This window comes from Natrix helvetica (assembly GCF_964273705.1).
Source record: "Natrix helvetica genome assembly, chromosome: Z".
In the NCBI taxonomy this organism is placed as follows: Eukaryota; Metazoa; Chordata; class Lepidosauria; order Squamata; family Natricidae; genus Natrix; species Natrix helvetica.
Window position 1 is genome coordinate 101,555,368 of NC_138554.1, and position 16,925 is coordinate 101,572,292.

Genomic DNA, 16,925 nt, shown 5'->3' on the forward strand with positions numbered 1-16,925 from the left:
AAGTGGAGGCTTGACAGATCTGGCAGAACTGTGGAAGGAAGTTGAGCTCTAAAACCATTATTAGAATGGGAACTCAGATTAATAACAATTGAAAGCAGAAATGTAAAAAAAAATAGAGCTGGATTTTAGTTTAATATTACTGATCTATTTTGAGAATGTAGCCAATAAAAACATTTCAATGTTGTATTTAGTCAATTAAGAGCACACTTATTCCATTTGCAAGGGCATGACGTGGAAATGATGCCCTTATTGTGTAATTATATTTCATGTCACTATAATAGTACAAGGAGGAGGAACCTGTAGAAATGATCAGATTTTGATATGTTTTTAGAGGAGATAATAATATCTTCATGGAGACATTTATTCTGCTCAGAAAGCAGCAGTTCAAAAGTGCCTCAGCCCAATTATAGGGTGTATCATAAGCCTCAAGTAGAATTATGGTTATGAATTTCATAGCATGATTTAAATTCAAAGGGCTTATCTGAGCAATCATCAGAAATACTTTGATAGGGTGATGAGCAAAGTCAAAGGCTACTTCAGACTCAACAGTTATGAAATGCACTGAATATGATGTATTATGTGGCAGATGAAGAACAGAGTACCCAAGCAAGGATGCAAATTAATCTTTAGAAAAAATAATAACACAAAGATCTAGGTTTTAAAATGGACATTCTGAAGTAATCTCAAGGGTTGTTTTAAAAAAAATGGGGCGGAGAGAAGTTAATCATGTCTAGAAAATCTATGGCTATAGAGTTAGAACAGCTGTGGATGGAATACAGCTGGGAAGGTTAGAATCAAATGAATTCCAAAGGACCTTGTTCATGATTTTTTTAAAAAAGCATTTTAACCATGAAACATGATAAAAGGAAATACTGAGGGATGACAGTTATATTATAAAAACCATGAAACTGCACATTATAAAGTTTAACCAGAGGAAAATAGAGGTGAAAAGAATAGGTTGAAATAGCCTTGGGGATTATATGTAATTCTTAAAAGGAGAGTTAACAATTCTTGAGATAGGTTCACTTTTGACCTTTAAGGAACAACAGAAATTCACCCATGCCAAATTTACTGAGTGTAGAAATCTAATTTCTTAATTTCAATAGCATTCATTTTCCTACATGACACAAATGGCAGAAGGCATTGATTATATGTTAAAGACCTTCCTGCCAATATTATGCTTCCTACTGTAAGCAGGAAGTATAGAGTTTGTGAATTATAGACTATGTGAATTATGATCATTATGTGATGAAGGTTTGTGTAGGGGTAATTCTTGGGTTACAATGGCAGTTGGGACCAGGAGCATAAAATACATCACAGGGCCATATTGCTTATTATCAATGATAATCCCAAAACTCCTAATTGCTGTTCATAACCCCAGGATGCACAGATCATTAAATAGGAAGGGGGGGCAGTACCAAGTAAAGCATGCAGGAGTGCCTTGAGGGACAAGGAGGCTGGGAAGGTCACATGTATACCTGGTGAGGCCAAGGGTGGCTTCCAAAGGGCCAGTGGAGGCCATATGCAGGTGGCCATCTTTCTGGAAGTGTATATGGATTTTATCTATTGTATTTCTTCTCCTCAATTATGCAAGACAATAATTGGAAAGAATGTTTATGGAGATTTTCAGTCATCCAGGTCATGGTTGTTCCAAATGTATTCTTTTAAGAAGCAACTGGGCTTTCTGGTTTTTCTTTGAAGACATTTCACTTCTCATCCAAGAAGCTTCTTGGAAAATCCAGTTGTCCCTTGAAAAAAACACCTTTGGGATTTGGAAGAAATGTTTTATTTGAGCATTTAGATTCTTATTAAGGCTCAGAAGCCATGCCTTGTTTTGTTTCCTGTAAGAATTGTTGGCCTTCACACTCTTCACCGTTCATTGGCCTTGAAAATAGCTGACCCAGGCAATTCAGATAACGTGTACCTTCCAAGGATTGCTTTTCGTTAGATAAATGTATTCTGTAAAACTTAGAGACTCCATTATGGGAGGGACAAACTTCCTTATATGGGATATGTGATGATGGATTTGGGCGAATGGGTAAGATGATGGTGTTAAGAAGGAGGGACTGATTGCAATGTATATAAGATGGGCTGGTAGGATGAGGTCTTTGCAGTTGCTCTTGGAGGAAGACCACGAACTTCTTCAGATAGCTGCCTGCCTTTTTTCCCCTTAAAAAACTCAACCTGCTTGAGGACAATCTGGGTAAGGAAAAAAATTATTCTAACAGTATTGGTGAGCCAGCTAGCAATGAGTTCAGCTGGAGGGATGGCTTCCAGGATAGTCACACCCTGCCCTTTACTCAAAGGGTGTCTTTCTGATAATTTGACCTGGGAGGTAGTAAACAGGAATTTATAGTCTTGAGATAGTTGTACAAAATAAAGTCATTTCATCGTTGGTAAGTATCTTTTCTCTCTTCTTTTTATGCCCAGTGAATGTGAATGCGTGTGATACCCTTTGATAAAACCCACCTATTGACCAAAGCTGTGTGTCTACTGGTTTCAGCCGCCCTCAGACCTCTGCTAGCCTTGTTGGTGATGACCAGAGAACCCTGAATAGCAAGGGGGACCAGTGAGATCCGCGTGCTTCAATAGGGCAGCGAAAGGTTGTGTGATTGAACCATAACTGGGCAGATTGTATCTTTAAATTGTTTAGGGGAAAGCCCAGAAAGAAGAAAGTTCGTGGAGGACCAGTAATTAGTTAGAAAGTCTTCAGGTGCAGCCAAAACCTGACGAACTCAAGGCAGAATTGAGATGAGTAATTAAGGTCCCTCCAATATTTCCTTTGGGGAAGGGTTTATTGGCTTGGGATAAATTGTAAAGAACTTACTGTAATTCTTAATTTCATGCAGCTGTCTTTTTTTTTTCTTAACTCAGCTCAGAACAACTGAGTAAGGAATAAAATATTCCAACACTCTTTGCAACAGCAATTCAGGTAAGGTCAATGAAGTATAGATGAATTAATGCAGAGAAAGAAAATAATTTATATAGCCATCTATCTGACTAAAAGCAATTTTAGACAGTGTACAATGTCTTATAATTATATGTTGTAATTCTTACATAGTTTGGTATTTGAGGTTGGTATTTGAGGTTTGGGTTCTCTTAACTGAATTTTAGAGATTTCTGTTTAATTACTAGCATTTCTTTCCAAGAAGTACCTGCATTTATGTGTGCAACCCACAGCATCTTCTTGGTCCGCCCCGCAGTAAAGTAAATCCTTTCTGGGACCACTCACCAGCGATCCCTCCCACCCCATCGCCGTGGCTGAAGCCGCCTGGACGCTCCACTCGCCCGGCAATCTCCGCCTTGAGGCCCATCACGTGTGCTCGCGCCCGGTGGAACCAGGCGCTCTCCGCAGCCCACCCGACTGGGCTCCACCCTGGGCACCGCCCCTTCATCCACCGTCTTCATTTCAGCCTTCATTTGCGCCCGGCGGTAGGTAGATCGATATTGCAGCTTTATTTGGGGTAAGGGGTAAGGGGTAAGGGGGTGCTGGAGGCGATGTGTTTTCCCCCGTTCTTTTCCAAACTCCTTTAGTGGGAGTGGGAGGAGAACGCACCAGAGAGCGCGCTTTTCAATCGGCTGCGATTGGAGCGCCTAGCTCTCGCGAAGCTTCTATCTGCACCCAGAAAAGTTAGCCCGTTTCGATTTTCTCAAGAGTAGGGGAACGGTTGCTCACCCGGCACTTCTCCTTGGGTCGTTTCCCGAAAAGAAATAATACTTTAGCGAAAGTTTGTTCAGGATGGCAAATTCGCGTCCACGCAATAAGCTGCGTTTCTTAACGCAGGAGGGAGACTTTTGGTAGGGAAACAGTGGTTACATACAGGCTAGATCAATACACCTGTAAAACGGAGATAGGCAACCTGGTGCCTATAAAATATTTTCGCATTACAGATACTGTAGCTGTGATTCTTTTAGCTTAAACAGTATCTTGATGATGCGAATTGTTGCGCTCCTAGAATCGCCAATCCTTACCTAATCATTTCTAATTGGGGGTAAATCTTCAGGTGTTTGAATTATCCAGGAACCCAGCTAAAGTTAAACTATCATTGAAATTTGTACAACCTGAAAATTAGAAAGCACATTGGTTGAGAAACATTACCTTAAGCATTAGGGGGGGGGGGATTGGGAGAACTATTAATGAAACCTATCAAGAGGATATTAGGTTGCCTATTAGTGGCTGGATAATAAAGTTTATTAAATATCTTGTGGCTTTATTGAGGAAATTGTGAATATTTGAACAAAAAAATATTCAGCTGTGCTTACTGAAGTCTTGCTGTTTCTTCTCTCTCTCTTTTTTTTTACTTCTTAGGATCCAGCTTTTCCTCCTCCTGAAAAGAAAAACGTGGGATTGCTTTTGGCTCTTAGCCAAACTGATTGACAGAGTAATTTTATTTCTTAATTTATCTAGAAAGAAAATTGGGATTCCTTTTGGGTTCTTGATAGCTGAATGCTACTTAATCTGGTTGCTAGAAACTAGTTAGAAGAGTATTATTGCCACTGTGTCTTTAAGTTTCTAAGGTAGACCTTCATAGATTGATTGTATGATACAAATGGGCATTTTACATGGTCTTGCAAGGATCTTCTACATAATGGAAGGCTAGGAAGAGAAGGGTGGTGAATAGACAGATCTCTTAGTTGTGATGCCTCTAGTCTCATCCCCTGAATCCAACCTAATAATTGAAAGACAGTGACTTGGACAAATGTACCAAATGGATAAATTCTTATCTTAAACTATAGTTTAGCCTAAAACACTCATGGGGAGAAGGGAGGGGGGTTCAACTGTTTGTTTAAAAGCCTATAGTCAGTCAATTAGCCATTGTGCCCAAACTGCTAAAACAGAATGGAAAAAATAAAACTTTAATAAGCAGATGGAAGAAAAGAGTGCTTGTAGCAAGGACTCTTTCTTTTATGGAGAACATAACGCGCCACTATTATGTTCTCTATAAACGTTGCTAACTGTACACCTGGTATGTATTGAATAGTTCATATTTAAATTAAGATATTTGGCTGCACTGAAACTCCTGAATATGATTCTTAAAATCAGAACAAAGTAGGGAGGATGGACTGCAATATGTTTTGGAATTTCACTATCACCACCACTATCCATTACACAGAAATTGAAAATGTACTTCACTGGAGAATGCACCTTCCTTCAATAATTAATTACAACTCTGTAATGAGTTTTCTAGTGCAAATGCAAAGACAAAATTAGTTCAGCATATAACGATCACAGCAGTTGCTAGCTCAACTATACAGTAAGGTAAGAATTAATAAGCTTTTTTCTTGGAAGCCAATTATTCATTGCAACTAGATTTCATAGCACTTCGTGTACATTTTCTGTTAAATTGTAAAACCTACAAAGCTTCATGTTATAATGAATAGAGAAAAACTTCTAACAGTATCGGAAGAGAACTTAGAATAGTAGAGAACAGGTATGTCAAACTCAATTTCATTGAGAGCCACATCAGGGTTTTGTTTGATCTTGGGGTGTGTGGCCAGCTCAACATCACTCATGTTGGGGTACCTGTAGTGGCCTGAGTACTCTGCCGGTGAAAATGGGCTCCAAGCTCCATTTTCAGCTGCAATAACCTCCTGCAACCCTCTGCCAGCGAAAACAGATGGTCACCCACTTGGGAGGGCCATCCATTTTCACTGACAGAGGCAACACGGGCCAGTCCTTTGCTGTTTCGAGGGTGGCCCTGCAGGCCAGATCTAAGCACCTTGTGGGCTGGATCTGGCCCCTGGGCCTTGAGTTTGATACCCCTGGTATAGAACAATCTTGGCTTATTATTATATTAGGCAAAAAAACTTGCAGCACATGATTCAATTTCTGGTATTTTTAGTTAGGCAGAGAAAGTTTGTGATCTGAAATTCCAGGAAGATGTGGCCAGACAATATTAAGTTTAGAGGACCATCACATTGATTCTGTCAAAGCTAGTTTCTTCCATCTTATTTTTCCAAGCTGACTATTGTATGTTTTTAATGAATTGGACAGATGCTGCAATTGGCTGAAATATTTAATGCTCCAAGTGATGAAGAAGATTTTCTTGGTTTTCAACTTGATATTCCCATGAAAACGTTGTCATTGGAAGACAGGAATGAGAACTTGCCTGGAACATCAAGAATGGTAGGGCAGTGATAGCTAACCTTTTCGGGAACATTTGCCGAAACTGGAGTGTGCGTGTGTGCTGGAGCGCCAGAACATGGAAGAGAGCTGCTGGCCGGTGCATATGTGCATGGCGACCAGGCGCTTTCCGGGTTCCATTGCACACATGCATGCTGGAAATGCATGCGCACCGGCCTGTTGCTCTCCTTTAGGTTCTGACACATGCATGTGTGCCAGACAGCTGCTCTTCTGCCAGCGTGCATTCACATGCCCAGAAGAGAGCAACTGGCCGGCATGCATGCACGAAGGACTCTACGGTGGTAGAGGAACAATTTGTGCCAAATTATGCAGAATTTTCATCCAGTAAATAAAATTCCTTGTGAACCTCATGGTCTAAATTGCAACTTGATTTATTTTTCTTACATAATTGCTTTCTAAAATATAGTAGAATCAATAAAAAACCCCAAGTAAAGTAAATTTTTCTTCTTTTTGTATCTGCAGGTTCAATTTCTATTTCTTTATGGAGTGCTCTTCCAATGAATATGCAGTTGCATTTTATTGCCTGATCCAATACTTGTTACTAATAACTTTTAATAGTGCTGTATATGATTATGGGCTTAAAGCTATTATCTACATAACCGTTGTAATTTCTGCAGTGCATTTTTTGTTACAGTATTTCAGATAAATGAATGCTTGAATTAATTGATTAGTTAGATATCACAGTAAGCTGGCTCTTGATTGGATCTATATTTGAAAATATTTTACTATGATATTTTCTCTTGTCTAATGTAGATCCTGGCCATCTGCCTTTTGCTCTTTTTCTGTGTACCAAGCCAACTTGAACAATTCATCTGCAATTACTGGTTACAAACCAGATAATTGTGAATCTATTTAAGTAAAAATCAAAATATTTTAAAGATCTTTTAATATGATACCTTTAATACGATTGGTGTAGGTAAGGGAAATAATATTAGCTTTTTCATAAGGGAAGTGCAACTTGTTATGTAATATAGGTTGTTCGTTCATTTTTTTTAGGCAATGGAATTAGACCGAGACAATAACCGATCTTTAATTGAGGAAGAAGAAAATGAAGAAGAAATGGAAACTGACTCATCTCATAAGAAAAAAAGATTCAAACTTCGGGGGTCAATACAGCTTCCTAACAAATCAGCTAAAAAGTCTTCCTCCAAATCCAACAGTAGTAAATCTCCTTTTCTTAAACAAACAAAAAATACAAATGGGAGAAATGCAGATCCAGATACTTCTTCTGAATCTGAGGCAGATGAGACACCAGATGAAAACTCTAATGTACTTTTGAAGAGAGATCAGAATATAAAAGAAAATAAAGCTGTGGTGAGAACTAATTCAGCATTCTTAGATGGCATTAGTAGTCAAGAAAACAAAGAAATGAGTTGACACCAGTGGTGGGTTCCGGATTCCCCGGAGTTGCCCACATGCACGCGCATGGCATGTGCATGTGTTCTAGCGTCAAATGACGCTTCCGCAAGCTCCGCGACGCTCCAGCTGCTCTGCGGAGCATCGCGCAGGCGCCGTATGTGCCATGTAGGAAGCACCAAAGGTATAAAGCACAGGTAAGGAGCGCGGGCAGGGTGGTGGGCCATCCAGAGCACCGTACTGGAACGGTACCCGGTGCTCCGGCCAGGTTCCGGTACGCCCGTACCGGGGCGTACCGCCTGCAACCCACCACTGGTTGACACACATGTTCTAATTGCCTCTTTTGTTTTATCAAATATATTTTTGTATCTAACAAAGCAAATTAATTGGATTTCAGCTTGCACAGTTACTAGCAGAACTAGATGCTATATCTCCCTCAACCCAAGAAAAAGCTCCTTCAACTGTAAGTATAAATAAATAAATAAAACTGTAAGTATAAACAAATTTACAAGAATTTCTTTTGCATTTCTAAGATTGAGGTTATAAAATTATGACTTTTTTCTTCCAGTCAGACTTGACTCAGCAAGGATTACCTCACTACTATTGCATTTTCAGAATTTTTCTTTTAGTATATCTAACAAAAACGTTCAAAATATACATATACTCTGTTTAGGAAGACATGCAAAATATCAGACTAACTTAAGGAACCAAGATTACCATATTTTTCGGCGTATAAGACGCACCTTTTTCTTTCCAAAAAGAGGGTGGAAATCTGGGTGCATCTTATACTCCAAATGAAGCTCCACCCACCCACTCCACACATCACATTTTCAAGTGGTTCGGAGTGGGGGGTGGGAATCCTTACTTCCACATGGAGCCTGATTCCTGAAGCAGCCCAGGGAATTGCATTCAAAGCCTTTTCAATGAAAGCATTTTTGGGCAGCAATGCCACAGTCCCCTCCCCAATTCCAAAAAGGGCATGTGTGGAGGCAAAAAAAGTGAATCACGTTTCAGGTGGCAGGCGGTTCCAGCACGTTGCCACCTCAAAATGCTTTCCTTCCAAGTACCACAGTGTCTGCAGACTCACCTTCTCTTTTCTCCTGGTCTGCGCCATCAGCCGGGGGAGGCAGGGAGAAAAGCGAGAGAGCAGCTTGGTCGGGCGAGGGCACAGGAGCCAGGCACAGACACAAGGTAGGCAGCTCAGAGGTAGCTGGCTGATTGTTGGCTTGCGGGCTTGGCTCCTTGCCCGGGAGACGGATCTAGCCAGGAGGAATGCATGCCCTGTTTTTGCAATCGGGGAGGAAAAAGTGTTTCAGGTGGCGGGTGATTCCAGGCTGCTCCGTGATCCCTGCAGCTTGGAACCGCCTATCACCTGAAATGCTCTTTTTCCTCCCTGATTGGAAAAATGGCTTTTCTCAGGATATTAGATTGGGAAGTTAAAAACCTGGAATGAGCTGCAATCAAGCTCCTGAGATCACTTTGCTGCCACCCGAAAACGCTGTTGCCGCAATCTCTACTGCCTGGAACTGCCCGAGAAGGGACAGGTGAAGTGGGCTCTCCAGAGATTGCTGTAACAGCATTTTTGGGTGGCAGCGCAGTGATCCAAAGCCGAAGCCTTTGAATCAAGCTTGATTGTATCCCATTCTAGGTTTTTAACTTCCCAATCTAGCATCCTGAGAATCTAGCCTTGGTTGCTGGTCAGAGGGAAGGGAAAAAAAAAAAAGCACGGAGAGATCTGTTTAGTTCTGCCCTGCTGTGGGGAGGGGTAAAGAAAAGCGGATTTGAGATTGATAAAAGCACCCTTTAGGAAGATCAAGCCCTCACACATCTTGTTTTTGCCCTCCGCAGCCTCCAGAAGCACTTTGCAGGCCTCCCAAACTCTGCATGCCTTGGTTTTCGGAGGGTTTGGGAGGCCTGCAAAGTGCTCCTGGAGGCCTGGGACGGCAAAATTTTTTTTTTAAAAAAATATACCTCTTCAAAATCTTGGTGCATCTTATACTCCAAAAAATACAATAGTTTTTCACAATTTTGTGCACCCCTTTGACCAATTCAGTAACTATTTATCTAACACTATAACCCTTAGCCAGTGCTCTTTTTTTTTAATAAAAAGTTTTTTTTTTATTTTCAAGACAAACACAACATATCCTCCTTTATATACTGTAGCCAGTGTTCTTTTGATGTTGATATACTGCAACCTGTGAACTGTACACAACACACGTAAAGAAGTATGTTGTAGAGTGTTCTAGTTGCCTAATAATAACAATACTTAACCTAAGTACAACAGAACAAGGACAATGGTAGAGCTATGTTTCATTCCTTTGGATGCTTTTTTTTCACAGGAGCAATTCTGAAATTAAAGTTGGTAGGAATTATGTCCAAATTTTTCACTAATTTTGTCCAAATATATCTCTGATCTTGTTACGTACTCTCCCAAATCGTGTAGGGATTAGCAGTGTGCCATAAAAGGCAATTAAAAAAAAGAATTTGAAGTGGATTGAACAAGGTGACCATGATAAGTTACTGCTTCAAGCTACATGTTCATAAAGAAAATCTCTCTCTCTCTCTCTCTCTCTCTCTCTTGTTTTAGAAACGAAAGAAAGCACTAAGGAAAAGATCTCCAAGAAGCCCAATACAGCGTCGAGCTAACCCAATCAGGAGTGCTCGTCCCCCAGAAAACTTTGCTGTGGAAAGAAGCCCACCTATGCAATGGGTTGATAATGAAACGTATCACAGCTTAATGAAGAGAAAACTAAATGAGGTACATACCAAAATTATGTTTTGGGTTTATTTTAACAAAGAGTAATTAGCAAGTAGTAAGGATGGAACTTATTAAGCATGAGCTAAACGTTTAAGTGAATAGCCTAGTGCAAGGGTATCAAACTCGCATCATCACATGACATATTGTGACTTCCCCCCCCCCCCACACCCTTTGCTAAAACGGGTGGGCATGGCCGTGCATGAACCCCTAGCCTAATGTCTATCCTGGTCCTGGTAATGAGTAGCAAGTCTTGTGGTTCATAGTTCCAATCACAATATTTTTACTAGAGTAGCCTTTGGATTAAACTGGTAAGCTATTTGGACCATTTGAAGGTTAAGGATAGTCTAAAATATATTGAGGAAGACACATTGTCTATTCTGATCCAGAAGCAATTTCACTAAATTGTCTCTGGAAATTTGAATATGCTATTTTCAGATTTTTCTATTTAAAATGTGCTAACCATGTCAGGATTTAAATGGGTGATGTATAAAAGAAAACAAAATGAATTTTTGGATTTGGCATGAGTACAATCTATAAAAAGCAGGAAGTACAAATGAATTGCACTTAATTCTTCCATTTACCATTTCATAAGTTTCATAAAATAAAAAATAATTTTTGCAATATTTTCTCATCCTATGTGCTGTAATTATTGAATTGTACTATACAGTCAATTAGAGGGGGAGAATTACATTTTCAGAAAAAATAAGTCAAGGAAGAAAACAGCGAGAAGCTACTCATAAAAAGAATAAATGTATAGTAAATTAATGAAATCTAAACTTTATCGTTCAAGAAACAATTTATAATTAAATATAATAGATGATTTTATTGTACTAGATAATTCTTTAAAATGGCTTACTCGCAAAAGAAGCATAAACATTTACATATTAAAAATATAAATATTTTAGTGGGTAATCTATTTAGACTGCAAGTCCACAAGTTGAATACAGAGTTTGAAGCTGCATTTGATTTGGAGATGGTGAATTTCTCTTATAGCATATTTTAGGAGCGCCGAAAAAAAGAAAAATGGCAAGAGTCACAGGTCTTCGATCAGTTGTTGTGACAAATGAAGACCTAGAACAAACTGCATTTAATAATAAAGACAAAATCCACCATAAGATTTGGGTAGGTTGTTTTTTTATAAATTTGCTTAGTTTGACATACATTGAACTGAATGCAATGTTTTAGATCAAATCAGTTTTTTACCCTCTTTATGTACGCAACGTTCTTGTGATATCTTAACATTTATACGTATAATGATCCAGCTGCCACAGTATTATTTATACTGGTTGAATTACTTGTTCTTTCACCTTCCCATGAACACGGTTAAACTTCCCTACTGTCATGGTGTACTGTGAAGTATTTAATATTTTAATTACAGTCTATAATTATGCTGACAATTCCTAAAACACAGACAGTAAAATAACTACCAATAAATTATTTATCTTGTCAAGGTATAAGCAGAAGTGCTTGCCTCAAAAAAGAAGTAAATATTTTCCAGGAATTTAAGCAAAGAAGTAGTAGTTTGGAATTACTTATAATGCTAATAGTTATCTCTCCAGAATGAAATGAGAGTGAGCATTAGATTAAGTTTTGGCTGGTTTTAGTGTTGCTTTCTTGTAAAACCTGAAATATTGCTACAGCTTTGTAGAACCAATAGAGTAGCAGGCTTTTCAAATTCCATTTTATAAATTGGTTTTCCACTCTAGTTCAATGTATTAGCTAATTCATCTTGCCTTGTTTGAAACATGCATTTGTATTGGGAGTTGTGAAAAAAGCTTCTTAATATTCCAGCAACAAAAATGTATAATTATCTGTGTTTTGGGATAATAGCAATTTGTTAAATTCTTTATCAGAATAATAGGCAAGGTTGGTGAAAAGCACCATATTTATCTTCATATGAATCAGAAGTAGCTTTCTAAAAATCATATCATTTGTCCCACGATTAGGGAACCACATGCCATCAGTGCCGCCAAAAGACAATGGATACAAAAACCATCTGTCATAATGAAGACTGTGCCGGCGTGCGGGGACAGTTCTGTGGACCATGTCTCCGTAATCGCTATGGAGAAGATGTGAAAGTAGCACTTCTGAATCCAGTAAGTCTCTAGTTGCTTGAATTGTTGGGTAATGAAATGGGAGATACAATGAAGTTATTGGTGATCTGATTGTTTTACTTTTATTATACATGACTTCAGAAGAATGCAACACTGTATCTTTGCCCACTTTCTGGTTTCCACACTTAAGTGATAACATATTACTTATAAGGTGAACTAATAGTCTTCTCCCATTTTTAAGGAGTGGTTGTGCCCTCCTTGCCGTGGAGTATGTAACTGCAGCTCCTGTCGCAAACGTGATGGTTACTGTGCCACTGGAACACTTATCCACATGGCTAAGCTTTATGGTTATAGCAGTGTAAAGGAGTACCTTGAAAGGTAAGCTTATACCTAAATTTTTATAGGGTGGTTTGTAGCAGTAGTATTTCCAATTTTGTCAGTTCCAAGAAATCACCGTATGTAACAATCCAACCTGCTCTGTTTGTTTTACTTTTATTTATTTAGATTTATATTCCATCCTTTCTTCAGGGTGGCATACCTACTGCTTCTCTCATTTCCCCCCCAATGCCAAACTATCTTTTGGGGTAGGTAGTGAGTTTGGGTTTGTGCTGATATAGATTTTCCACGAAGTCTGAAGTCATGCAGTTCCACAAGTAATAATTTTGCTTAGTTGATCTTATGATTACTTTACAGTATATACTTGTTGGAATATTTATATTCCTTATTTAGTCCATTCTGAACTGAAAGTTTAAAAAAAAAATCCTACCGGGCAACTGAATGAAGTTAAGTTCTTTATCCAAGAGCAATGGCAGCAAATTGTTAGGTGAGTGGTGGCAAAAACTACTTTCTTCCAGCCCAGATGTCACAATCATTTTCTCCTTTCCCATTCATCCAATTCCATCCTCACATCATCCCCTATAAGGAATTGCTTTCCCCCCCTGCCAGGGTATATTACATTTTCTGAGAATATACTTGTCTAATAAGAATGATTTGCGTGGATAAGCTACTTTTAAAGCCTACAAACAGTGAAAAGTAAGTTCAGTGAATCTTAAAGAAAGTGAGACATGGTCTCTGAGTCTTATTAAACATTCCTTCTAAATATTCTAACACCCTGTCCAATATTTTTGCAAAAATTAAGAGACTTTTAATTTTGAAAAACAATTTTGTGACTGCATTCAATAGTTTCGCTTTTTTCTTATAATGGTCATGACTTACTATTTACATTGGAAGCTGGAACAATACAATTGGTGGGATTATAGCTCTTTGAAATAGAGTTTGTAATAGTCACATTCTCTTTCTTAAACTCTAAACATTTTGCTTTCTCTTCTTTATTGCAGTATGCCAATGCTTCATGGTAATGGAAATGAGTGAAAATACTCAAGACACCTGTGCAAACTCTGATTTTGGTGATTTATGTATATACTATATGTAGTTAAAAAATTAAATCTTGAACTTTCATTTATAATCATTATGTTTAAATAATTTCAGAAATGTGGAATAACCACTTTTGATTTATAAATTTTTCTATGGAAAAAGGCTGAAAACAGCAATATTTTCCTGCATATAATAAAAAGATCTACTGTTTAAAAATATTTTTCTTTATAGATTTAGTTTAGAAATTAAATTCTAAAATATTTAGAAATATTAATAGTAAAATATTTAGTAAAAGTAATAAAAAAATTAGAAATGGTAAATTGACTTTGTAATTTACGTCAGACTTTAAACTTCTGAAGACAAGCAGTCCAAACTACTGTTTATTCTACTTTACAGTAGAACAACTTCTGAAACAGTTATAAAAGTCCAGGAAAAAGTGCTGCTTAAACTGCCATTTTGTTTTTGAAAGACCATCTGGTCCTAATATATATTTGTTGAAATTTGTCATTCTGTTGGATTTAAAGTTGAATGTATGGCCATGAATTTCACAAGATAAATAGCAAGAACAACATTATATAGGTCTTTGCACATCAGGCATGGTGTTGACTGTTTTCATATTCATAAATGGCCAAGTTAGGCTACAATTTAACTCATGTTTATTTTCATTATTATTATCATTTGTTAATGTTAAATGGAAGAAAACTGCACATTTCTCTGTATTTTTTTAGGGTAACTATAGGCTGCAAAAATACAGAAGGTCACTAGGTGGCAGCAGCGTTAAGAGTTCTATAAGCTTTTCCTACAAAATTATAATTTTCTATATTTTTGCACTCCAGTTAAAGTAGTTACCATAGTTAACATATTTTATTCTCTGGCTATAATTAAGATATTTTAAGTTTTTGATTACAGCTATATTATATAGGTACTTACTTTTTGCTTTTACTATGCAAAACAGAACATACAAGTGACTTTAAAAATAACTTGCATTGGTCTTACAGCGTACATACAAGTCCTGTTTGGGTTGGGGCCATTTATGGAAACTTGAAATGTTATTCACTCAGGTGAAGGGAGGTGAACCAAAGGTTTATCTGCATATTACATATGTAAGATGTATCACTCAGTGACTTAATCCTTTGCATGTTCACTTGTACATATGTACTGTTTCTATGTGCAGTAATGTAAATATAGACAAGTATTCAATAAAAGCATTATCTTTAAGGTTGTCTGTGGTCATTTCAAATAGAGATATACATGATTTAATGTGTGAATACCTTGTTGAAAAACGTGTGCCTGCAAGTATATAGCTAAACTTCCAAAAGCAAGGCTACTCCTGCAAGCACCCACTTGGATGGCTTTTCTTTAGTTTTTAAGTTAAAAGTCCATGTGTAGGTGGGCCCTCTAAGTTTAGTTTTATAAACTGGGCATTTGTAAATGTTCTTGGTTTCTTGCCTCTCTACTGGAATTGCTCTGGCAAAGATGACTGGCAGCATCGGAGTCAGGTCCTTCAAATGAGCTTCAGCTACAACTCCTGCTTGCATGTCCCATCTTGCTCCTGCAGCCAAGAAATACACATTTTAACTTCTGCAGGGCAAAAGTGTGTAGTTAGCTAGGTAGAATATTAATCACAATTCACATGCTCTGTTGTATGCTTGAAATCCTACTGATATTAATTCTGTATTATTTTTACAAATAACAGGGCTTGCTGTTGAAAAGATAACATACATTTAAAAAATATTAGCAGCAAGTACAGAATACTCTATTGTGCTTCATTTAGTATTGTTATTTAGTGAACACCATTTTTTTTAAAAAAAATGTAGGTAGTCTTTGACTAATGACCATTGGTTTAACCATTCAAAATAAGGATGATTCTGAAAAAAAGTGACATTATGATCCTCACGCTTAGACCTTCCCTTCAATTCACACGATCAAAATTAAAGTGCTTGGCAAACTGACATGCATTTACAGTTGTTGCCTTGTCCCAGAGTCACATTATCATTTATAACCTTCCCAGAAAGCAAGCACAGTTAATGTGGGAAGCTGAATTTGCTTAAAAGCTATGTGATTCGCTTAATGACCACAGTGAGTTGCTTAATGAAACAGCAAACTAATTCATAAAGTATTAGGTTGGGTTAATTAATTAAATTGGGAAGGTCTGATCCCTATTGTGATCATAAATCCAGGACTGCTTGTAATCAGAAAGCTTGCTACACTTTTCACTGATTCAATAAAATATACTTCTTTTTGATATGTCTGATATTGAATCAATTTTTACAGGCGTGTCCTCTAACTAGATCATGCATAGCTAATACAGAAATTTAATAAACGTACCTTCCATGTAAAGTCCAAAAATATATGCACCTTCTCTTGGTGGATGACCATAATCTTCTCTACTCTTTTTGGTAACATCAGTTGTCAAGCACATCTTATCCAGAGACCAGTTGTTTTTCCTTGCTGTAGTTTGCATAATGGCTTTCAAGAAGAGATGAATAGTACAACTTATTTTATGAGCTGCATATTTATTGCTATGGATATTTCCCTCCCTTTGTGTCCAGTTCTTGGAGCTACCTAGACAAATCTCTCTTTTTTTGACAGGGTGGGTTTTTTTTTTTTTTTTTGCTTCCTTACTAGGGTTGAGGGAAAGCTACTGGCTCAAGGTAAGGCATCTAGCTTTATGCCTAAGCTGGGACTGGAACTCATAATCTCCCAATTTCTAGCCTGTTTCCTTAATATTACACCAAGTTTGCTTTCAATAGCTAATAGGGCCATGTAAATATGGGAAACACAGAACATTATTCTTGATTTAATCCAACTTTGTAGAAATAAATCCAGATTTATTAACAAAAAGTTAATTTCATGTAATTTAGGGCATAAAAAAGTTACATTTGCCTTGGCAAATGAATGTATTTTTAATGCTGAAAGAGCTTCTGATACTTTGCTGTTTCCCTTTTCATCTAAAAATTTGATTCTATAGATGCAATTTGTATGACACCTAAGACATAAAATGGTTTAGCATCAAATGTCTATCTGACCTATATGTACCTACGTGACTTTTCATACATTATTAGAAATCACACTACTTCCCACTCATGAGCAAAGTAAAGTGGACACAAGCCTGTTCAGCGTGTCAGTGTGTCGTGTATTGTCTGTCAGTTGGATTTCCATCACCTGAGCTCTTGATAAGCTTTTAAATAAATTGTTTTCATTCATACCTTAGGTCAGTGATGGTGAACCTATGGCA

General features: G+C 37.7%; 2 protein-coding genes across 6 annotated transcripts in view; one reads left to right on the top strand and one right to left on the bottom strand.

Annotated features, from left to right (window-relative positions):
- The first annotated feature begins 2,080 nt into the window (after positions 1–2,080).
- Positions 2,081–14,821, top strand: CDCA7L (cell division cycle associated 7 like). 5 transcript variants are annotated; one of them, XM_081971442.1, is made up of 12 exons: positions 2,081–2,203; positions 2,875–2,932; positions 3,136–3,432; positions 4,310–4,382; positions 5,996–6,127; positions 7,142–7,459; positions 7,899–7,964; positions 10,089–10,259; positions 11,253–11,381; positions 12,206–12,355; positions 12,555–12,691; positions 13,651–14,821. In XM_081971442.1, the coding sequence occupies exons 5-12, from the start codon at positions 5,996–5,998 to the stop codon at positions 13,682–13,684; spliced, it is 1,137 nt and encodes a 378-aa protein (XP_081827568.1). In that variant the 5' UTR covers positions 2,081–2,203; positions 2,875–2,932; positions 3,136–3,432; positions 4,310–4,382; the 3' UTR covers positions 13,685–14,821. The 5 variants fall into 5 exon arrangements, with proteins under 5 accessions (XP_081827568.1, XP_081827569.1, XP_081827567.1 ...); XM_081971443.1 differs by having other exon boundaries at positions 3,153–3,432; XM_081971441.1 differs by having other exon boundaries at positions 3,181–3,432.
- A 140-nt stretch (positions 14,822–14,961) lies between these two features.
- DNAH11 (dynein axonemal heavy chain 11) overlaps positions 14,962–16,925 on the bottom strand; it is a 190,316-nt gene continuing 188,352 nt past the window's right edge. The window contains exons 81-82 of the mRNA XM_081971445.1: positions 16,016–16,156; positions 14,962–15,239 (exon numbers count right to left, since the gene is read on the bottom strand). Coding sequence (XP_081827571.1) covers positions 14,992–15,239; positions 16,016–16,156 — 389 coding nt within the window. The 3' untranslated portion in view covers positions 14,962–14,991. The remainder of the gene's footprint in view (positions 15,240–16,015; positions 16,157–16,925) is intronic.

Bases quoted from the DNA above. Each gene is read 5' to 3' on its own strand.
- CDCA7L (XM_081971442.1), top strand. From the start codon at position 5,996: ATGCTGCAATTGGCTGAAATATTTAATGCTCCAAGTGATGAAGAAGAT. The intron at 6,128-7,141 runs GTAGGGCAGTGA...CATTTTTTTTAG, and splicing joins TGCCTGGAACATCAAGAATG to GCAATGGAATTAGACCGAGA. The intron at 12,356-12,554 runs GTAAGTCTCTAG...CCCATTTTTAAG, and splicing joins AAGTAGCACTTCTGAATCCA to GAGTGGTTGTGCCCTCCTTG.